The 24267-nt window shown below is 39.0% G+C and overlaps 1 protein-coding gene across 1 annotated transcript in view; it reads left to right on the top strand.

Annotated features, from left to right (window-relative positions):
* The window catches only part of btaf1 (BTAF1 RNA polymerase II, B-TFIID transcription factor-associated), a 32926-nt gene extending 9124 nt beyond the window's left edge, over window positions 1-23802 (top strand). Inside the window, 30 exon segments of the mRNA XM_030155891.1 lie at window positions 442-531; window positions 620-715; window positions 1796-1972; window positions 4128-4268; window positions 4376-4500; window positions 5715-5835; window positions 5995-6099; window positions 6946-7095; window positions 7541-7683; window positions 7886-8060; window positions 8167-8370; window positions 9283-9703; window positions 11001-11185; window positions 11281-11437; window positions 12642-12751; window positions 12879-13080; window positions 13944-14092; window positions 14224-14376; window positions 14856-14977; window positions 15705-15872; window positions 15951-16028; window positions 16114-16243; window positions 16337-16478; window positions 16590-16720; window positions 17036-17158; window positions 17250-17402; window positions 17792-18003; window positions 18100-18259; window positions 21302-21472; window positions 22781-23802. Of these exon segments, the coding sequence (XP_030011751.1) occupies window positions 442-531; window positions 620-715; window positions 1796-1972; window positions 4128-4268; window positions 4376-4500; window positions 5715-5835; window positions 5995-6099; window positions 6946-7095; window positions 7541-7683; window positions 7886-8060; window positions 8167-8370; window positions 9283-9703; window positions 11001-11185; window positions 11281-11437; window positions 12642-12751; window positions 12879-13080; window positions 13944-14092; window positions 14224-14376; window positions 14856-14977; window positions 15705-15872; window positions 15951-16028; window positions 16114-16243; window positions 16337-16478; window positions 16590-16720; window positions 17036-17158; window positions 17250-17402; window positions 17792-18003; window positions 18100-18259; window positions 21302-21472; window positions 22781-22930 (4644 nt within the window). The 3' untranslated portion in view covers window positions 22931-23802.
* The last annotated feature ends 465 nt before the right edge of the window (window positions 23803-24267 follow it).

Genomic DNA, 24267 nt, shown 5'->3' with positions numbered 1-24267 from the left:
GTATATAAAAAAACAGCAGTAGAACAGTGTCAACATCCATTTTGTGAGTGAATGAGTCCTTTGATTTTGTTGTACAATGAATCAAAGGTTCAGATTAAATTCCATTGAAAATGAATGTGGTTCATTTTTGACCCACCTATGGAAGTTTGGAGTAGTACAAAAACTACAATTTCTTAAAATCTATAAAAGGTAAGCTAAAAATGTAAATGCATGGCGTCAATAACATGTTTTGAAGAGTACCTGGAATATGAAATAACTTCTCATTTCATTTTAATTTGTATTCTATTTTTATTATTGTCGTGCTGCTGTTGTGCTATAATTTCCCAGTTTTGGATCAATAAAGTGTCTATTTTTGAAGAAACTATGAATTTTGCTTATGAAGGCAGCAACAAAATTCTAAAAACTGAACAACAAAACTGAATGACATTTGTCTGTTTTCAGGTTCGTCACGGTGCAGGCACAGGTCTCAGAGAAATCCTCAAGTCTCACGGTGCAGGAGGCGGGAAACTGGTGGGAAGCACAGCAGAGCAGGTACGTCTCCCTCTATTTTTTTTAGATTGATAACATTAATGGTGAAATTGTTTGTGACCTGAACTGTCTGTCTGTCTGTCTTGGTTAGATGTCGCGGCAGCATCAGGAGTGGATTGAGGACCTGGTCATCCGGTTGCTCTGTGTCTTCGCTCTTGACCGTTTTGGAGATTTCGTATCTGATGAGGTTGGCTTTCACACTTTCATGTCTTCTTAACATATTAATTAATGTTATTAAGTAAAGCCCCAGTGACATAAGGTATAGTTTTTGTGTCCTTTACAATGTATTTGTGTAAAGAAGCAATTTTTGGAACCTATATATATTTTACCAGACTGAACTATTTAAATGTTAATTTCTTCAACATGGTGAAGTGTTGTAGGTCGTGTAGTTTTGTTTATTTTGTCACATGCATCAGAATACTTTATTAATCCTAGGGGGGAATTATTGTGTGTTACAGCCACTCCATTCAAGTATAATAAAAGTAGCAGGAAAGAAATGATCAATTTTATATCAATATTAAGACACAAACTCAACCGACAAAGCAGTTAAATTAAACAGCGATTTATATAATATGTACTAGACAATACATTATCAATATGGTAGTTAAACATTAGGATAATTAAATAAATATCTATATTATAAAAACAAGTGGCTTGTTTGCGTGTGTGTGTGTGTTTGTCCAGGGACTCACAAAATCCGTAAAGAGCTGACTGCTGCAGTTTGGCATACTTATGTATTTTAGGTCAAGGAACAGACTAGTGAAAAGGGCAAGTTGATAAGGCTAATCTTTTGGGATATATTAGTAATTTTGGAATACAGCAGCCTTACAGTCACATTGCTATGGCCAGAGTGCTTTGGCGGTGGCTGCTGGACAAGTACAGCATGCACGAATACACAACAGCATAAAAACTACCACAGCTAGATCCCCATGGGTTAACGCGCTAACACATCAATAAGTGTGCAAAAAATATTATTAAATATTATGTAGTTATGATAAGGAATTAAACAGTCTGATGGCTACAGGCAGGAATGATTTCTTGTGTCATTCAGTGATGCATTTGAGTGGAGTCTGTCATATAGCCTCTCGTATATGTCCATGTTTTAAATATCATCATATCATTTGCTTCACACTTGCCACTTAGGTTTTCCAGATGCCAACATCTCATTTAACAGTGATGTTGCAGAATAACAAGGATAAACTGAATGGATGAGGTGTAATTGTTTTGGGCCTTTTGTGTTCATTCTCCACCTCTTTCTCTCTGCCAGGTGGTGGCTCCTGTGAGGGAAACGTGTGCCCAGACGCTCGGCGTGGCCCTTCGCCACATGAATGAAACCGGTGTTTCCATGACGGTCGATGTCCTGTTGAAGCTGCTGAAAGAGGACCAGTGGGAGGTCCGGCATGGAGGTCTGCTGGGGATCAAATATGCCCTGGCCGTCCGACAGGTACCATCTGTTTTATGTCTATACGAAGAGGTGTGAAATAAGCAAAGCAAGGCTCACTAATGTTTCCTGATATGAGATCCATATGTTCATGAATATAACTTGTGGGCTTTGGAGGATATGTGCTGGAATGAGAAGACTGTTTGGTCTGGAAGCAGCATGTGGTCTTTGTGCGGAAATGTCGCTCTCTGCACAGGTTGAACAGCACCAGACCAAAGTTTTAGAACGGGAAAAAGAAAATCATGCACTTGTCAGTTCATCTTAATTATTGCATTTCAGAGCTTCCTTTTACTTTCTATATTCATAATAATATGTTACTTCCTGCAGTGCAGTATGGTCTACATAATGCTTCTGAAGCTGTACTGTTTGTCTGTGTTTATACAGACAGATGGTTTGTAAATCATCAACAAATTCAGAACACCTGCAAGAATTGTTTGGGTTCACTTTAAAGACTTAATTGACTTCAGCTGCTGCAGTAAAGCACCAAGTCTTAACCCTTTACATGTTCTCAGTAGTCGCTTTTCCATTGGACATATGCGCAAAACTTTACCGATATTTACTAAATGTCAAAAAAACACAAGTGCCTAATGTCAGTTTTTCCATTAAATCCCAAATGCGATGATTTGTTTATTTATTATTGCAAGATGGCACAAGAAGTCATTCCATAAACATGGTGATGAACGTGAATATCATGTTGATTTACAGAAATATTATTATTATTATTATATATTACCCCTCTATTGTGTACTAAAATAAAAAAGGATTCAGTTTCCTGATGTGTCCACACATACCACACCATGTTTCTTTTCAAACTCTTCTTCCTCGCTTATTGTAACGTCTGTCAACATCCGTTTTTTTTTTAATTCACATGACTCTAGTTGCAGAAAAAGGTCTTTCCAATGCAGTTTTACATGATATACCATTTGCACTACACCTGGAAAAACCACCTCTTGGCAGCACAAAAACTTTTAATCGAAAAACAAGAGTTTTGGCAAAATTGTCGTTTTTCCATTAGGTACATTTATGTGTGCAAGTTATATTTGCGCAGTTAGAGGGTCAGTGGAAAAGCAACTAATGATGCAGTTGTGGAACTGACTTTGGGGCTTTCTGTGTGGAGTTTACATGTTGTGTCTGCATGTGCTTCCCCGGGGCGAATCCTGCTTCCTCCCACGGACCAAAGATATGCAGCTTAATTGTGTTAATTGGTAACTTTAAATGGCCCAAAGTGTGAATGTGAAGGGGAATGATTGTATGTCTCAGACCATGAAGTGGAAACCTGTCCATCCTGAAAAGGCTTTTTTCGATTTTTACAGCTTCAATATTTATTATTTTTCAGTCTGAAGCAGTCTCAACATAAGCTAAACTAACCGCTGTCTTGCTATTTGGAATAAACAAAACAAGGAGATTAACCTATTAAGCCTTCATTTCAGTTTAACACAAAACAACGGATTAGCCAATAGCGGAAGCTTCATTCATATAAAACCAAGTTGTGATCAGAAAACAGCAAAGTTAGACAATATTCGTCATCATCTCTTTATAATGTGACTTTTATTTTCACTCTTCTTTGTCTCATTACAGTGAGTAGATAAATATTACTTGTACTGTTGGATCTGCTTAGTGTTGTCTTAGTGCTGCAAAGTCTGTCTCATTAAAATATTCATGACATATGCTGGTCTCGGAGTGTCAGCTTGGTTTAGATATTAGCCCATTTAAGTACTTGTTTTGGATCATTTGCAGCAGTTGGTTTGATTGACCTTTTTAGCTGATTTTCTCCTGGCTATGTGGATGTATAGAATGTGTGTATATATTGTTAAAAGCACTATCATGGCAGATGCGTGGAAGAGGCTATTAAGACAAATTTCAGGCTCCTAAAAACTCAAATCTATCGTACATTTCTTTTTCAAAGGCTTCAACTTGTATAGCTGTCCTGATTTTAGTTGACTACTTACAAACAGGCTGTCACAAAAGCTGTTTTACTACAGAAAATCATATTGCACTACTACTTCTGAAGTGTTATTTACAAAATATTGTACTATATAGTGTAATTCCATCATTAAATTATGACCATTAAAATTTTATGTGTCTCTATTTGAGATAAAGGAGGCTACTTGTGGTGTGTGCATATGTAGTTACGCTGACGTTCTTCTCTCTGTCATAGGACCTGATCTCTAATCTGCTCCCTCGGGTTCTCCCTGCCATCACCGTGGGCCTCCAGGACTTGGATGATGACGTGAGGGCTGTGGCAGCTGCAGCCCTCATACCTGTGGTGGAGGGCTTGGTACAGCTGCTCCCCAGTAAGGTGAGAAAGGCACTGATGTCTGTAACGCTTCAGAATGGAGTTTCAGTCACTATTCAGAGTCATTTTTCTGATACGATCCTCATTTAAAGGTACCTTTGTCTTCTCAGGTGCCCTTCATAGTGAACACACTGTGGGACGCTCTTCTGGACCTGGACGACCTCACTGCTTCCACCAACAGCATCATGACACTGCTGTCCTTGTTGCTCACCTACCCACAAGTCCGGCAGTGCAGGTCAGCTTGCTAATAATAACCGTTTTGATCTACATAGCATTACTTTCATTAAGCACTATATACACGACAAACAAAAAGTTTAGGATATGTCTTTTTTTTTAATCTTTTGTTTTGTCATTTGTGCCATTTGTAAGTAAAATTATGTCTGGTCATTAAAAAAGATGTGTTTCAATTCAGTTCACACAAAAAAAAATTTAAAAAGTGCTGTACAAGAATTCCAACTGAAAAAAAACAGCCCAAAAATTAAAAATGTCCTAAGTTTTTGTTTGTAGTGTACTGTAGTAATTGGCAAATATTCACAACCCATGCACCTTGTTTTTAATTTTACCTTGTATATGTCCTTTATTGTCTGTATACAGTTGTGGAAAAAAATTATTAGACCATCAAAAGTCAGCAAAAACAGTGGTTATGCAATCAAGTACTAACTCCTGTGTGTATCATGTGACTAAAAAAGACAGAAAAAAAAAACATGGAATGCCTAAAAGCACTGTTTTTGTCAGTACAATGCCATAGATATTGATGTAAGAACTGAAGTGATTTTCGTTATTATCAAGAAAATATGAAAAATGGCTTGATATCAGCTCTTAAATTAAACTCTTACGAACTATTTTTGTTATTATATCTGTATAAACAAAAGGCATTAAATTGAACAAGAAATTGAAGAAAACGGGTGGTCTAATAATTTTTTCCGTGACTGTATATCCTCATGTTCATAGTTCTTATCAGTAGAATAGAGTTAGCTTTGGTATATTTTAGCAGTATTTAGTTGTATTTTTAGTCGTATTTGTATGGTTAAATTTTCATCTGTATAGTTTTTGTATATTGCCAATGTTTTTCAGTATTTTGTGTGATATTTTTATACAGTCTTAAGTGTTTGCTGCTAAACAAACAGATCTGCTAAATGGATTTTTGTGACAATTAAGTTCTATTCTATCAATCAAATTAGGTAATGGCTCTAAAATAACCATTCCATACCTTGTTAAATTTTATTATTTTCCACTTTTAGTTGTATCTTCCATACAAACCATTCATTATCAAAACTGCCCCCTTCTGTAACTCATTTACACTCCATATTTATTGCTTTCAAACTAATTTTCTGCCTTCGTCTTAGCCATGTGGAAGAACATAAAGCACCAAAATGACAAAATATTGTAGCACACAGGGTGGTGTTTGACACAGTATGAACATGTATATACTATTTGTTTGTTTTATAGCATGCAGCAGTCGTTAACTGTTCTAGTCCCTCGGGTTTGGCCTTTCTTGAGACACACTATATCATCGGTTAGAAGGGCAGCTCTGGAAACACTCTTCACACTGCTGTCCAAAGCAGATCAGGTACATTTGGAGACAAGCAGTGTGATTATTTTATGTTGGATGTTGTTGAATCTCTTGCTTTCTCACTTTTAATAATTAATGTCCAGTTTGATGTTGTTGTTCAGACTAATCTAAACCTTTTATGACCAGGAACTGTTTTTCTTTTCGTTTGTTCTCCAGAGCTGTGCTATGTGGATCAACCCAATCCTACAAGATATGCTTCGGCACATCTTCCAGTCCTGCATACTGGAGAGCAACGAGGAAATCCTTGAACTGATCCAAAAGGTTTGTGTGTCTCTGATTGACCCCTAAGAACACTTTACCTGAATGGGAAAAGTAAAGCCCTGTCAGACCAAAGATTCATGAAGGAAGGAACTGAAAATTGCAATTGGCTCATTTGCAGCGTTTTGAGAAAATGCTACTTTATACCAGTACAATGAGACGGTGTATCATTTCCATTTTAAGTGATGGCTTTTCAGGCTTTGTTTTGTAGCTGGACATAATTTGTAGCATTTTAAAATATTGAAGACAGTTACTTTTCTAGTATGGAAACAATGAAAACGTCTAAAAAATTGGATGTTTGAGAATGTATCCTATCTATTCCCAGTATAGTTCCAATGGTGGTTCTGAGTGGAATTGGCAGCACTTTAATAAGCCAAGAAAACACTGTAGAGGCAGGATTTCATCAGGGGAACAGCTGATAATAATGCTGAATTCCATAAAAAAGAAAAAATGTACTATATGACATTATGCTCTAAATGCTGCTCCACTAAAAACAGGTACATTTAGGTTAATTCTCCTGTCGGTACCCTTGACCATGATACTGATACAGATCTGGACTTGGTCCCTGAGGGCCTTCAATAGAAGCTCACTGCTCCTAATGTGTGCTATATGCTAATGCTAGGTACTGTGTGTGTATTAGGATGGGTAAAACGCAGAGACTGAATTTCCTTACGGGATAATAAGTGAGTTAACCTAAAAATCTTGTCACTGGTGATTTGACAAGCTACTAGTTCATGCTCCTGCAACCTTTCAATGGTTTCGGCTCATTGTAAATCTTGAGACTGCTTGTCTGATTTGATTATATGGAAACTAACCATCGTATTCTGTTAATGTTTATGCTTGATGCAGGTGTGGATGGAGCTGCTGTCTCAGGCCCCTCACCAGTATGTCGTAGCAGCCAGCTGTCCGTGGATGGGCGCCTGGCTCTGTCTCATGATGCAGGCCTCACACATTCCCATAGACCTGAACATGCTGCTGGAAGTGAAAGGCCGCTCCAAGGTTGTACATTTTTACATTGGGAAGACCAGAATCTAGATCTGCACTGAGCTCAGTAGTAACAAAAAGTACATCATTTAAAAAAAACAAAAACAGAAGAACATCCATAAAGCAAATACCACAAGTTCATCCAAGACACACTTCACTGAGGTTTTAGTTGGCAAACAGAACAGAAAATAAACAGTCATGGTCTGTATCTTTGGCAATAAGGAAGAGCAAGTGAGAATACAGAGAACCAGAACGAAATATAATATCTAGTGTGTTTGTTTACTGACATTTTTACTGAATGTTATTTATGATGCTTATGTAATAAAAGTTTTGTGATAGGTAGGTAGACAGTAGCAAAATGACTGGGTGTGTCTGTAAATAAATGGAAACATGACATTTATCGCACCATAAAACCTGTTATTGGATTTTAACGGTAAGAAATATGAATGTTGTCGAGCAGGATAAAGCCGGTACAAAGACTCGTCAAGGGACCAATCAGGTGAAGGAGACGGTCCAGGAATATATTGCAGGAGCCGACACGGTGACAGACGACCCAGTGACGAGGGACTACGTGGTGGTTCGCGCTCGCCTCATGGCCGCCAAGTAAGTTGTTGCTGTTACACTGGAAGGAAAAAAAAAATGCTCTGCTAAAACAGAACATGCATAATCAAGCATTGGTCAGTCCTTATGTGTTGCTACTGTGAACATCATTTCGATAAAGACAAAAAAAGATTGAATTTTTGAATTTTAATGTTTCACTGTTAAGGAAAGAAGGCTCTGACTGTATTATATCTCTGTTTTTCAGATTGCTGGGAGCTCTGTGTAGGTGTATCTGTGACCCTCAGCTCAATGCAGCGTCTCAGGAGATCCGCCCGGCCGAGTCTTTGGGTCAGCTGCTGCTCTTCCACCTCAACTCCAAGTCCGCCCTGCAGCGCATCGCTGTGGCTCTGGTTCTCTGCGAGTGGGCTTCTCTACAGAAGGTGAAAAGTTGCTTCTGACTATTGATTTTCCAGAAACATTAGTGATCTTCTATAATTTGTCGGGTCTCGATCAATCTTTTAACCCCTGAACCTCTCCGGTCGTCAGGACTGCCAGGTGGTGTCATCCATGGTGCAGCCTCGACTTCTGGCCATTCTGTCGGAACAGCTGTACTACGACGAGATCGCAATCCCGTTCACTCGTATGCAGAATGAATGCAAGCAGCTCATCGCCTTGCTAGCTGATGCCCACATAGACCTTCAAGACCGACTGAATTGTAGTGTTTTTACCATTGATCAAGCCAGTGAGCTGGTAAGTCCGGCCACCCACGCATAACCACTCCAGCTTGTTTAAATGAGCTGAATACTTTCCATCTCACCACCCACATTCATTTCAAATGAATAGTCTAGGTAAATGGAAAGACATAGAACACCTGTTTCGCACACGGAACGCTTAAAACCACAAACTCTAACCACCTCTGCTTTGTGTACTGATACAGTGTATTTGGTTATCAGATGAACTACAGCTTCTCTTGAGTTGTTGCTAAATAATGATAAAGGCTTTTTTTTTTTTCTCTAAATGCTTTTATTGACAGCTGAAATTAAACATCATTTTTTTCCCTCACACTGGTGTTTGCCTGTAATGTTCCCCCAACACAAGAAAATGCAAAGAGTGACTGTTGTTAATAGTTGAAGTTCATTTGTAACATAGTTAGCCTCATATGTTTTGTTCTATTTTTGGCCAAATTGTGGTATCTGCGCAACTTTACTCTCCTAACACTGCTGATTTATTTTATGCAGATACGACAATTTGACCAAAACTGTGACTAAGGCAGTTATGCTATGAGGCTAATGAGATATCATGTCAGCGCCTTTCAGTCTTTATAAATATCTGAAGCATTTTACTCCAGAACCTGAGGCTTGTTGATGAGGTTAATGAGACTTTAATCGACACCTCTGAGATTACACATTTCCCCCCCACACACTGGAGTTTTCATACTAATACAACCATGGCTAGACCACAGGTTCTGAGCAGACACCTAGAACTTGCTGTACAGATTTAGTAATTTTGTTCTATTAGTGACTTTATTTCATGAACAGACAACTTTGGCAAAGCTCTGATCCCCTGCTCAATCTCAGATTTTAAAGTTGGATGGATGCTATGTGCTGTAAAACATAACCTCCGGCCTTTGGCTCAACATCCACCCTCTGTCTTGTTCCCTAGGTAACCACCATCTTCACAGAGTCTACAGCCGGTCTGAACGTGAAGTCAAAACAGTGGCAGACGCTGGACAGCAAACGACAGCAGGCTCAGTCCACAGTTCTAGAGACCAATGCTGAATGGCAGCAGCTACATCTGCGAGTCCACATGTTTACAGCCTGTGCCGTAATTAACTTACAAGTACTTCCTGACAAGCTCAACCCCCTGGTTCGGCCTCTGATGGAAACTATCAAGCGAGAGGAGAACACCTTGATCCAGAGTTATGCTGCTGCTTTCATAGCCAAGCTGCTGCAGCAGTGTGCTAGCCGCTCGCCGTGCCCCAATCCCAAAATTATTAAAAACCTTTGTGCCTCAGCCTGTGTCGACTCTTCAGCTACTCCATCCTCTGCATGTCCTGTTCCCCCAACACAAGAAAACGCAAAGGGTAAGTATTGTTAAAACTAAAAGCTTCTTTAGTTCATCTTGTGTGAACGTATGTCATGCCAGTAGCTTTCAATATTTAAGCCAAGTCAACTTTATAAAGCACTTTAACCCACAAAGACCCACACACCCACTGGTGACCAAAATTATTTACTAATATAAGAAGTTAAATAACTGTTGAGATCCACTGATCCTATCAATCCATATAAATAATTGGTGTAAAGTGGTTTGTCATCTTTTCATGGTCATCAGAGATGACCCATCAGGACGTTCAGAGGCTCCGTAGTGAACGTGGAAACACCGTCATCTTCTGCAATATTGATTCACCAGTAAAACCCATGGAGTTTAATAAATGACAGTGAATGGAGACGCTTATTCTTATGTTCAGTTCATGATATATTTTACTGAAAAGCCACTTTTTCCTCCATTTTCTCTGTTTCTGATATAATAACCCTCAACTTTAATCTGATCTTTTATGAACCTCAATCATAATCTGTAAATAAATGTAGGAAAGTACCAGATTTTCCCTTCAGAATGCAACATACTGATCATAATAGTATAACAAATGGTGATAAATCACATAAGAAAAGTTAAAAAATTGAGGAAAAACCTTTTGGAAACGACCACAAAAGTAACACTGGGTCTTTATGGGTTAAAAATAACACAGTTGGCCAAAGTGCTGTACACAGATATAAAAACAATTAAAGTAATTTTACATTATCACTACAAAAGCCAACCTCTCACACTGAGTTAAAAGCCAAAGAGAAAAAATATGTTTTTAAGAGAGGATTTAAAAACAGAAATTGAGTCAGCCTGCCTGATGTGCAGAGGTAGTGCATTCCACAGTTTGGGGGCAGCATCTGAAAGCTGTTAACATCTGAAGCATTTCACTCATTATCCTGAGGCTAACTGATGAGATAAGAAATTACTTTATTTATCCCACCTTGGGGAAATTTCACAGTTAAAGCAGCAACATTGCAACAAGAAAGTCAAGAGAGATGACGAGTAGAGAAAAGAAATGCAAAGAGAAAAATACATCTGGTAGTTATATAAATCTAGACTTGAATATATATAATAAATAAGACTTGACTGTCTTTTTCTTTCATTATCTGTCTTGCAAAAGAGTGTTAGTCTTACTGGAGTTTTAAGTTAATGCTAATAATTAATACATCAAATGTCACCACATACTATTGATCAGACATTATTCCTGTTCCTCTATTGCTACTTTGTCAGTGAAGGTAATTTGTTTATACTTTACCTCCTGTTAATTGTATTTCTCTCTTTTTTTAATCCTTTTTTAGGCACTAGTTTGGAAAAAGATGGCATGCATCACATGGTCAACAAAACTCGCGGCATTATCACTCTGTATCGTCACCAAAGGGCAGCATTCGCCATCACCAGTAAAAGAGGCCCGGTCCCTAAGGCGCCAAAGCCCCCCAGCACAGAGCTACCTCCTGGCAGCACCATCAGCACTGATAACGATGAGGTACTGAGGGATGAAGACTTTTTACTCACTGTACTCACTTTGGCTCATACAGGACAACAATGCACTCTAATATTATTTCTTTCTGTTCTTTTTAGAGCAAGAAGCCGTTTCTTATTCAAAGAAGAGGAGCAGAATTTTCTCTGACCACTATTGCCCGGCACTTTGGGGCAGACCTCACAAAGTCTCTGCCGTACCTTTGGGAAAATACGGTGGGACCACTGAGGACGGTGGTGAATGCGAATCAAGGAATCGGTGCGTTGATTCACCTGATGCACTCTGCACAAACAGTTTTAAATCCTGTATACAGCAAATAGCAGCTGCTGCCCACTTTGTTTGATCAGAGGTTATGATTTTCCAGGTATTGATTAAATATTGATTTTGGCGTGGAATATATGTATTGAGGTGAAGGCAATTTGAAATATTGTGCTGAAAGACTACAATAAAACATACAGTAGTGATGAACATGATGAATAGCAGTTCAGCAAAATAACAAAACTTTTAAAGAATAAACCATTAAGTTACAAACGAAGGGATTCAACATAAATGTAAGCACTTAGAGTACACAAAATAGAACAGCGCCATGTAAATCTAATCTATTATTATTATTTTTGTTATTAATAAACAAGAACAAAATGATGAAGTCTAAATGGCCTGATGAAAGTGAAGCGAGTCTAAAATCTCACAGTAGCTAAAAATGATTGGCTAAATAAACATAATTTCCACAAGATGGTCCACTCAATATGACTTTTTTTAGACCTTTATTTAACCAGATAGAATCCCATTGAGATCGAGATCTCTTTTACAAGGGTGACCTGGCCAAGAGGTCAGCAGCACACGCCATGAAAGAAAACCGGTTTTACAGACAGGCAGTAACAATAAATTAAACAGTAATAATATTGTAATAACAGTAAAGTTAGACAGTTTTTTAAAGTGCAAAAATATAGTTGAGGTCACAGCAATTTAAAAACACAGGCATTATCTGATTGCCTCTCACTGTCTTGTCTTGTCCATAAGACGGAGCAAAAAGCTTGAAATGAAATGAGTTCTGGCATTTTCAGCTCCACTTGAAGTGTGTTCCAGTATGTATGATGCCAGACTCCTCTTCTTCTTTTTTTTTTTTTTTTTAGAATAGAATGGACTTGAATAGAGTAGCCTTAATTGTCATTGTGTATACAATGAAATTATGATTGCAACTCCAGTCAGTGCAGGAATGTTAACAAAACACTGGTACTTCAAAAAATAAGAATAGAGCAAATATAAAATTACAAAAACTAAAGATAAGAAAATGGAATATAAATTTTACAAAGTAACATTGAATAAAAAATAAAATTAGAAAAAATATGAATAGATGCAAATTAACAGTATTAACAGTATCTTTATGTATGAAACAGTATGTGTGTCTATGATATAATCTGTATTCTACATCCCAGTGAGTCAAGTCTGTTGTGTCTTGCAGATCGTCAGGTCCAGCTGGAAAGGGGAGACACTCCAGCCCAAGAACTGGTCAACTCTTTACAAGTACTGGAGATCATGGCTGGAGCCATGTCTACTGAACTAAAACCTCTGGTAAGTTGAAGAATCACTGCATCTTGATCTCCCTTCAGTCAAAATATCTTTTGAAAAGTATGTGAATTCTTGAATTGACTTTTTTTTTTTTTTTTTTGGATGACTCGATCTTTCTTGTGTGCTTTAGCTGCTGGAACATCTGCCCCATCTGTTCACTTGTCTGCGGCACCCCTACACAGCGGTGCGTCACATGGCGGCCCGCTGTGTGGGCGTGCTCAGTAAGATAGCGATGCTGGAAACCATGAACAGTTTCCTTGAGCGTGTGCTGCCCTGGCTAGCAGCCATCGACGACTGCACCAAACAGGAAGGCTCCATTGAGGCTTTGGCCTGTATCCTTCACACGCAGACTTTCATCTCTATTCTGTTTTATAAAAGCAACGATCAGCCTTAACATTCTGACACTGACAGGAGAAGTTTTAACAATATGGGTGCTTCTATGAAACTGGGTTCATTTTGGTATCTGGCACTTTTCCAGCTTTTTAGACCCAGTAATAAAAGAGAAATTTAGACATATTTTCCCCCAGGCTATACCTAATGATGACTTCAGATAAATGCAAAAATAATTATACTCTTGCTCTGAGCCATCACAAAATATATGAATTTTTAATAAAATGTTGGGGCCAAAAATATGACCAAAATTGGGACATGAAAAACTACCAAGGTGTCAGTGCATTTCATCTGGAAAACATGGCTTGAAATGGTCTTATATAGCACTATAAATAAAGAGACTGTTAAATTTGGTGATCCTAGTGGTTTTTCTAATCCAGACATGCAGGTTTTTCATGAATCGCAGTCTCATTCCAGGTTTCGTGTGTAACCCATCATGTCCACTTGCGTTACATGCAGAACCTGCCCATTTAAACACATAAATCATGAATGATTTTGCAACAGTGGCCATTTTTGTGAAACACTCTCTTGCACAATTAGATCAATTCCTAAAATGTACCTGTGAGAGAATGAAGAGATATTAAAAAAATATTGGAAAAACTATGTATATTCTAAATAAATGAATGTAGTTAACACTTTTCATTGGTTAAATATTTCTAAAACCATCAGGCCAACATGAAGACTGAGCAATAGAATCATTTTATGACCAAAAAAAAAGGACCAAAATGGACATACTAGGTTTCGAAAGTGATGAAATGTTTCTGTGTTATTCCGATCGTATTACCCTTGACCAGCCTTTCTCCAGGCGTTATGGAGCAGCTGGATGTGGACATCGTTCCCTACATCGTGCTGCTGGTTGTGCCGGTGCTGGGCCGTATGAGCGACCCCAGTGATAGCATTCGTTTTATGGCCACACAGTGCTTTGCTACCCTCATCCGCCTGCTTCCCCTAGAGGTAAGGATGCTAAACGCTAGCCCAAGGGTGCTTTATGTCTCAAACAAAACATTCAGAGAACTCACTTGCTGTGCACTGAACCCACATTTTGAAATCTTTCCTTCTAATGGTATTACCTTTTTGTTCACCAGGCAGGTATACCGGACCCTCCAGCCATGTCTGCTGAGCTGATTCGCCAGAAAGCCAGAGAACGCCACTTCCTGGAGCAACTGCTCGACGGCCGCAAGTTGGAGAACTACAAAATCCCTGTTCCCATTAAGGCTGAGCTCAGGAAGTACCAGCAGGTGTGTGTCAGCTTTTAGGACCCTCCGCCTCACGACTATACCCCTTCAAGCAGCAGATGGGAGATGCCCGCATGTTTAAAAACAACTCCTACAACACTCGAGGGACTCCAGCTGTCGCTTCACCTTGAGTCTGCTCATTTTTCTGCCACATTAGGAAATAAAGTTGTGCTTTTAAAAGCTTAAGGCTGGAAAGAGACATGCTGACAACAAGTGGTTTTCTCGACAGTGAAGTCTGAACACCTGGTCTTTGTGAAAATGTTGCATCCATGTCTTCATTCTGTTATAATATGGATGGCATTGTGACAGCTGCCATATCTGAATGAAACTGAGATGATGAAGCCAACTTCACTCACAACTGTCTTTATGTTGTTTTTTTTCCCCCTTCATTTAAAATTCTGTCCTGTTTTTGATTATATTTGCACACTTTAAAACTTTCTGCTAACCATATTTTTTGTGGTTTTTATTCTCTCATCTTGCAGGATGGAGTGAACTGGCTGTCCTTCCTAAACAAATACAAACTGCATGGGATCCTGTGTGATGATATGGGCCTCGGGAAGACCCTGCAGTCCATCTGCATCCTGGCAGGAGATCACTACCTCAGGTACACCGTCCAAACTGCTCCATTAGAACCAAAAAGAGGATTAACTTCAGCACAGAACACATTATAGATATGAATTCAGATTTAAAGCCTGTCAGAAATAATTACCAAGGAGACAAGATATTGTCATATGTCCTTATTTAATACCTTTACAGAGCTCTGGGTTCACCCCAAACTGCATGGACAAGGTTCCATTCAAGTCAGGTTACATATACAGGACAAACTCATGTGAACCATATTTGTCAGTATACATAATTACCTAACCAATCTCTTTGTCACATTCACTCTTTGCCTTCAGCCAATTGTCCTAAGGCATTTTCCTTAAAACCAAATTAGACTCTTTTGCCCTGCAAACAGAACCTTTTAATAGCCTGGGGTACATTTTGTTGTAGTCGGCGTCTCTCTCTCCTGTTAAAGCCGTTGCACTCTCTCAATAGATGAAGCAAAATTAGACATGATATCAAGATTGAAGCATCTTTACTGTCAAAATGGTGAAATATTTCCATTTACTGCATTGTTCAAAATAGAATAAAATGGGTATTTTTAAGGTTGGTGTACACAATAAGATGATGCAGCATCAGCTTTTATCTCCCCATACTGTTACAAAACTGGTTTTCAAAGCAGTTTATTTAGGTTTGAAGTAATGCATGATGCACAAACATGATTCAGATGCTTTGTCCTAGTTTTATCCCAGTTTTATGTACATGTCTGATCTCAACTCCATCCTCAGGGCACAGGAATATGCCAAGACAAAGGCTGCAGACTGTAGTCCTCTCCCCTCCCTCGTTGTGTGTCCTCCCACACTGACTGGCCACTGGGTGGACGAGGTGGGCAAGTTCTGCGCCAAAGAGTACCTCAATCCTCTGCACTACACTGGGCCTCCGACAGAACGGATGCGGTAAGGCTTCATCTTAGTTTCTTCCTTTCTTTCTTTTTAACTTACCATCATCTCATGAAGGTCTATTTCCTTTTCCAGGTTGCAGCACCAAGTAAAAAAACATAACCTCATAGTCGCCTCTTATGATGTTGTACGAAACGACATTGACTTTTTTAGGTGAGAACTTTTACTTTTGTTGCCTTTGCGTTTTTCAGGTGTTGTCTGCTATCTTAAATACACCCTTTGTTTTTCCTCTTTTCAGAAATATAAAATTTAATTACTGTATCCTTGATGAGGGTCATGTCATCAAGAATGGAAAAACCAAACTCTCCAAAGCCATTAAGCAGCTAGCTGCCAACTTCCGAGTCATTTTGTCAGGAACTCCCATCCAGGTGAGGTGACTTCTAAGCCTGTACGTTCTCCTTTTGTGTTTGCTGATCAGCACAGGAATATTGAACATGTTCTCCTTAATTTTTTATCCTCAGAACAATGTCCTGGAGCTGTGGTCACTGTTTGACTTCCTCATGCCTGGTTTCCTTGGAACGGAGCGCCAGTTCGCTGCTCGTTATGGCAAACCCATCCTGGCCAGCAGAGATGCCAAAAGTTCCTCACGGGAACAGGAGGCCGGTGAGTCTGCCCTTCTTTTCGTCTGTAATAAAAACTAAAGCCAAATGTTGAATGCTGTTGTCCAGCTTTTGTTTAATGATGATGAGGATATTAACCACTGTTTCCACTCAGGTGTTTTGGCGATGGAGGCCTTACATCGGCAGGTGTTACCCTTCCTTCTGAGGAGGATGAAGGAGGACGTCCTCCAGGACCTTCCTCCAAAAATAATTCAGGATTATTACTGCAACCTGAGTCCACTTCAGGTACAAGATGGCTGCTTCTGTCATCTGTTGTGCTGTATCAGAATCAGAATACTTTATTAATCCCATAGGGAAATTATTGTGCGGTACAGTTGCTACATTGAAGTAGGAAAAAAAAAAAACAACCTTATATCTACTTTGAACTTCTCTTCATTGAAAGTAACTAGGACTACTGAAGACATACCAAAGACTTAGAAACAGCTTATTGTAAAATAATTATTCTCTGAATTCTAGGTTGGGTTGGATGTGAAAGTTCAAGTGGAGAAGTTGGTAATTTTTCATTAGTAAAAACAAGTTATGTGTGCTCATTACCTGCAGGTTCAGCTATATGAAGACTTTGCAAAGTCTCGAGCCAAGGCTAGTGTGGAGGACACCATCTCTGTGGCCTCTACAGAGGACGAGGAGAAACCTAAATTAAAAGCCACAGGTCACGTCTTCCAGGTACGTGCCTTTTTTAATGGAAAATAGTGTCGTTTTTTTCAATTTGAATGTACCTTGATGAACTTTAACCATAATTTCTCTATTCTTTCAGGCCCTACAGTACCTGCGGAAACTGTGTAACCACCCAAGCCTGGTCCTGACGCCGCAGCATCCAGAGTACAAACGCATCACAGAGCAGCTGGCAGGTCAAAACTCCAGTCTGCGGGACATTCAACATGCCCCCAAACTCTCTGCTCTTAAACAGGTCAGTAACAATTGCAGGTTCATGCTCGTTTTACGTATGTAAACGGATGCGTCCGTTTATGTACATAAAATGTTGTCAAGCATCACTGCCTTAATAATTACATGCATCCATTGCATTGGAATGAGCATTTATCAATCAATCTGCCAGATGACACGGCTTTTAATTAACACACAGGCTGAATATAGCAAAGAAGAGTGCAATTTTTTTGAGTTGGGTTTTAATCGTATCTTAGTAGTACTTCTGAATATGCTGCACATAATCACGGTTAGAATACAGACCTGAGCAAAACATTGTTTATCTGAAAATAGCTGTTTCTCAGACTGTCTTTTCACATTCTGTTTAACTCTGCATCGTCTCAAGCTGTGGCTCTGCTGTGTTCTGTCCCCCAGCTGCTGTTAGACTGTGGGCTGGGCGGAGGTGGAGGATCAGAGGGGGGCACTGAAGCTGTGGTAGCCCAGCATCGTGTGCTCATTTTCTGCCAGCTGAAGAGTATGCTGGATATTGTTGAGCACGACCTGCTGAAACCCAAACTCCCTACTGTCACGTACCTGAGGCTGGACGGCAGCGTGCAGGCAGGCCTGCGCCACTCCATCGTGTCCAGGTGAGTGGAGCCACTCCGTTTTATCGAAGCATAAAAACAAGACAAACCAACCAAAGCCTGCCTGACCTTTTCCCTCCTCTGTTCTCTGTGTCCCAGGTTTAATAATGATCCTTCCATTGATGTGCTGCTACTGACCACCCACGTTGGAGGTTTGGGTCTGAACCTGACGGGGGCAGACACTGTGGTGTTTGTGGAACATGACTGGAACCCCATGAGAGATCTGCAGGCTATGGACCGCGCCCACAGGATTGGACAGGTACCGATGTTGAGCACATGTGGGAATGAATGAATGAATACAGCCATGTAACAGTAACATCATAGCTCGCCTTGATAAATTCTTGTTGGTTGTATCAGAATCATACTGTACACTTCACATTACTTCCTGTAGGAGCGTACAGTAGAGCTGTTGCTTGAAGTTTACATTGTATTTAATATATGAAATTATTTACTATATTCAAAATTGATCATATCAGGAGATAGTATTGGTTATAACTAGATTTATAGAGTGGGCGTCCTGCCCCCTCAAATGAAAGTTTCTGAAGGTAGGGAACAGGAAAATGAAGTGCACAACAGCGCGAGACTTAGAGGAATTAGTAAAGCATCTTAAGTTTCACTTTCATTTTGTACAGTTGAATGGTGTGTGCATACTCAGTGTGAGATATGTATGAACACCCCCCCACCCCCACCCCGTCGCTGCCTCCATCAGCGACATGTGCCCCCTTCACATTTCTAATTGCCGCCTCATATATGACTATCTGGAACCGGCCCTGGGTCTGGCTATGTGGCGCGGCAGGAATTAGACCTGTGTTCAAAATCAGTCAATTTCAGACTGACCAGCCAGGCGCAGGTCCAGGCTGATGACATGAAAATCCACCAATTTCCAAGCATGGCCGATTAATCGGTGCAAGTCTAGTTATAACTTTGTGTAAACTTGCCTATTCTCTCATATAAATGTTTGCTGCAAATAATTTTTTTTGTATGAAAATATATTCTCCTATAATAGTTCCATGCACTCGAATTTTTTAGTTTTTCTCACTTGTTGCATAACTTTGTTTTTGCTTAAATTGCCTGAGCTGTAGATCAGTATTTAATGTATGTAAATGGACAAGTATGGCCCAAACTCCAGTAGCAGTCCAATAGTAGATGGTGCTGAAACACATTAAATTCTGCCTGTAATTAAATGAAAGGAAAACATGACTGTAATACTTGTTGGATGTCGTACGTCATCCTCATAGATTCAGGAGTGTACAGTAAAATGTAGTCAGTGCGGTGCTCATCTGGTTATCTTTTCAGATCTCCTTTACTTTTTTGCACTGTGTTTAATCAGAATCTGTACATCAGTAGCAAATGATATGCCGTTATAGTGATGGTGGTGGAACATTAACCACTTGTATGGAGCAAAAACCCTGAAACATAATCATTCCTAAACAAATATCAAATGCTAAACCTGGAAGCGTTGATTTGGTTTCACGATGCATCTGCTGTGAGGAAAATGCAGAGAGTAGGCAGCAATCCTGACAGTTTGATAGTTTCCATCAGCTAATGTGCAGTCATGTCATATCATTTGAACCTGAAATACCTTAAAATTGATGCACTTTATCTACTTTTTGATAGAAAATGTAGAAATAGTTTCTGGGCTTCATGCAATATCCATCACAAAAAGAAAAATAAGTTGTAAACGTATCACGTCATGGTGAGTTGTAATCTCTGATTATACTGATAAATAAATATAAAATGCTATGTGCTGAGGAAGGAGGATAATTGGAGGCGAATACATTTACTGAATGAGATATTTTATAGCCGCAGACGTTTTTTTTTTAAATGGATGTTTTTCCTTTGCACAGAGAATTCTATATCAGCAGAAGCAGAAAACAGCAATTTAAGGGATAGCTGCAGTCATTTGTAGTTTTGTCAATTAAGCGTTGTACTGTTTTGCTGTGGTGATAAGACAGTTGTGTTTAATGTGAGCTTTCCAAGGTAATTTTAAGCTGCAAATAAACAATATGTTGAAAGTATGAGGATGAAGTCAAGTGAAGGTTAACATCTGGTCAAAAAAATTAAATTCCAATAATCTACACCAAACATATATTTTTGGGTAGGAAATTACTTATATTTTCAAGAAAATGTATTTTGAAATGAGGAAAAAAGTGAGGAGTTTTATAAGTGTGAATGTTTGGAAAGTGACAAAGTTTTGTGCCGTCATTCTGGGTTCATTTTATAAACTCCCATAAATAAATTACATTTATTCCAACTACATTGATATTTGACTATTGTATTATACAAGTCATTTTCTAAACACACAGTGTTTAAAATTAATAAATGCATATATCTATGCAAAATACATTTGAATATAATCTTAATATTATTTGTACGTTGTAAATACTGTTTAAAAATGTATCTGACACTGATAATTGAAATAAAAAAATGTTTAATTTGATATTTACTTTTGTTGTCCATCTGTGACGCAGCCATTTGTCAAAACTCTTGCTATTTAGGTATGATAAATTTTTTTTTTCCTCTAACCAATTATTAGGTTGTAAAATAGAGGGTTTAAGGTATACACTAAATATATTTTAAGATGAAAAGGTCATAGGAACTTCACTTTGGAGAACTTTGTAATTCTTGTAAAAAATAAATGTTAATTTTTTGTCCATCCGTGACACAGTAGTTTTTGATATATTTCATTTAAAAATATTTGAAACTAAATTTTGCCCTTTGAGTATGTTTAAGATGGCATTTAGGCCTTTCCAATTATGTGTAATATTTGTCTTAAACTTGTCTGGTTCAAAAGTTATTAATCAAAAAGTGTCGGCTGTCCATCTGTGACGCCCTTGACTTTGCCCATGAGTGTGTGTGAGTTGACTTTGAAATAGATGTTAGGTATTTTTCATAGTTGCTGAAACATATTTACACTATGTATAATGTAAAAGGTACAAAAATATCTGACTACAGCCAACAGCTTAAGGTCAATAAACCACAAATAAAGTATCAGAGGTTCAGCTCTAGAAATCATCGACTTGTAGTGATCAGTTTGCACCAGACAGACGTCACTTTAAGCCATTTCCACTTTATGTGATACTGAACCTTAGATGCGTCTACATCCCACAGTAGGATATGACTCGTTTCCCTGATGCATAATTAAGTACGTCCAGAAAACAGTCTCAGGTTTGTGTGTCACAGCGGCTTTTGTCTGAAACCAGTGATACAACATGAAGTGAAATGAAATTGGCAGATGGGCCGATACACCGACTATCACGTATCAACCTGTTAAACATTTACTGTTAATCGTGTGTTGCAGAAACGCGTTGTGAACGTGTACCGGCTGATCACTCGGGGAACGCTGGAGGAGAAAATAATGGGGCTGCAGAAATTCAAGATGAGCATCGCCAACACCGTCATCAGCCAGGAGAACGCGAGCCTGCAGAGCATGGGCACCGACCAGCTCCTCAACCTGTTCACCCTCGATAAGGTAAAACCTCTGCTTCCACGGCTGCGTTTCTATAGTAACCGTGACCTAGATTCAACTATTGTGAGATTTAACTATAATGTAGAATTTGATTATAATACTAGTTTAATTGCGTGTTAGATATCATGCTTAGAATCCATTTAATTATAGCTCTAATAATGCAGATTTTATTAAAGAAAACGAACAGTGCACATGAACACAAACTATCACACGTTAAATACTGTTTACATTGAAGGTGTGCCGTCATTAAGAGTGTTTCTTATACGTCATGTCATGACCCGCTTTTTCTTGTTGATGTCAACTTAAGTTTGAAATCATCAACTCATAAAAGGATGTTTGGTAAGTTTAGTGCAAATTACAGGCCTGTAGGTGGTATTTAACTGCTCTTCCTTCAGTGTTCAGCAGCAGGGTTCATACTATTTTAGTCTCAACAGAATGTTTACAGCCAAATGATGAGAAACTCGCATCATCTTAGATCTCATGCTAACTTAAGCTACATATATGTCTAACCCTGCCTCCCTGTGGCTTAAAAAGTCTAAATGGAAATGTCAAATACATAAAAACAAAAAAAGAATTGGTAACGTTCAAAAAGTAAGTCAAAAATACAAAGGACAGAAACAAAGCTGAGGTATTTGACACAAAAATAAAAGTCCTCGTTTTGGCCGCTTTGTGATCGTCAGTGTATCATGGGATACTGATCATGTAACACTAAACTGTTGTCCTCTAGTATGGTGAAAAAAGATCACAATAATCATTATTAGAGGACTGTGTAATCAAAACACGCAAGCGATCATGTCCCCGTGGGTAAGAAATAGTAAAAATAATAGAAATGAAATAAAATTAAAAGAAAATATTTCGACTCCTAATATGCACGTCTGTACAGTCACATGTCTCAATGTATCCTCATACAATCACTTCCGATAATGTGTAATAAACCTGTATAATTTGACTTTCGTGTAAGAAGTCTTGCAGTAATCCTCTGTTCTTACAATAACAATGCAATATTTAAACACAAATGCACTGTTTTTATAGACTTTCATAGATATACAGTTAATATTGGGTTTATTCATATTGTATTATTCTATTATTTACTTTTGTTAAATTTTATATTCTATTTTCTTATTTTACTTCTTATTTTTTTGTAATTTTATATTTGCGCTTTTCTTATTTTGTGACATTGTTTTGTTTTTTGTTTTTTTATCACCATTATTGCACTGACTTGAGTAACACTTTGATTGAACACATGACAAAGCCAATTCTGTTCAATTCTAACCTTCTTCTTGCATTTATTTGTGTTTTTACATCTTCCAGGACGACAAGGGTGAGAAGAGCGAGCAGTCGCCGTCGACCTCAGGGAAGGCGTCCATGAAGTCGGTTCTGGACGGCCTGGGAGAGCTGTGGGACCAGCAGCAGTACGACTCCGAGTACAACCTGGACAGCTTCATGCACTCCCTGCAGTAGCGCCTCCCAGATCCCACCCCCATCTGCTGGCCGAGCAGGACCTGGTCAGAGTCTGAGGAGACCTCCAACCGCTGCTACTCACACATCTGCCCTCCTCTTTAGGCCACTCCCCCAATGTCAACCACACGCAGAGTCACTGTTAGTTAGCAGACCGTGTCCCAAAGCAATAAATGAAGCCAAAATGAGAACTAAATCTAGACTTTAGACCTCTTAAAAGGGCACTTGAACGTTATCAGACATCCCATTAGTCCTAGTTGAGAGCCAGGAAAACCTGAAGAAGTCCTTTACAGAACGTTACCATGACGATGGACCTGCAGAAGACGGCTCCACTGTTGAATTTTTATCATCTATGAGTTAACGGCGGCTACGGCTGCTGCACTGCCATCCTCTTCCTCCTCCTACACAGCATTACCAGTACAGTGTTAACCACACCACCCTCAACATCTGCTCTTCCTCATTCTCATAATGTCTTAAAAGCACTGCTACACCCAACAACATGTCGCCACCTCCTAATTTACGGACACAAATGTGTTTTTGTACGACAAAAGGGAAAAAAAATGGAGATCGCAGAGCTCTGGCACGTCATTCGCTGAGCCATGAGGACACGCTCCTACAGGTGGCGCTTGGTTTACCAGACCCATGAGCGATAGGAGAAACTGGCGTCTCCTCTGAACGCGGTGGACGACGACCTAGGAGACGCTGCAGTGGAAGCAACGTTACAGAGACTGGACCCGGGGCCAAGGTGAAACTGGTACCTGAAACCCGTCACAAGTATTTTAAAGGAAATGATAGACTTGTACATATTTCTGTAACTGCTGCTTTTTGTTTATGATCGTGGAATTGTAATAAATTCTGCAGAACTTTGAACTACATTCTATTTTTTTTCTATTCTGTGCAGAGTAGTTCCGTGTGTGGCCAGTAGATGGTGTGATTGTACATTCAGGAAGTCAGTCAGGAAGAACAGTGAGGATGAGCCATGAATGTGGCTAAAAAACAGGATCATACAGGTCAGCTTTGATACAGACACACCTCCAGAAGTACCATTTACAGATCAAGAATTGTGATTTTTATTTATTTTAGTCCTTATTTCATTAAGGACTGATACCACTTATTAAAGGGGGCAGAAGTATACACCTTTACCCTAGTGCAGGGGTGTCAAACTCATTTTAGTTCAGGGGCCACATTAAGCCAAATTTGATCTGAAGTGGGCCGGACCAGTGAAATAATATATAAATAATGTCAACTCCAAACTTTTCTCTATGTTTTAGAGCGAAAAAGTAAAATTATGCGATGAAAATGTTTACATCTACCAACTATCCTTTAAAACAATGTGAATA

The sequence above is a fragment of the Sphaeramia orbicularis genome, chromosome 15 (assembly GCF_902148855.1).
Source record: "Sphaeramia orbicularis chromosome 15, fSphaOr1.1, whole genome shotgun sequence".
Taxonomy (NCBI): Eukaryota; Metazoa; Chordata; class Actinopteri; order Kurtiformes; family Apogonidae; genus Sphaeramia; species Sphaeramia orbicularis.
This window is presented reverse-complemented; position numbering and strand designations above follow the sequence as displayed.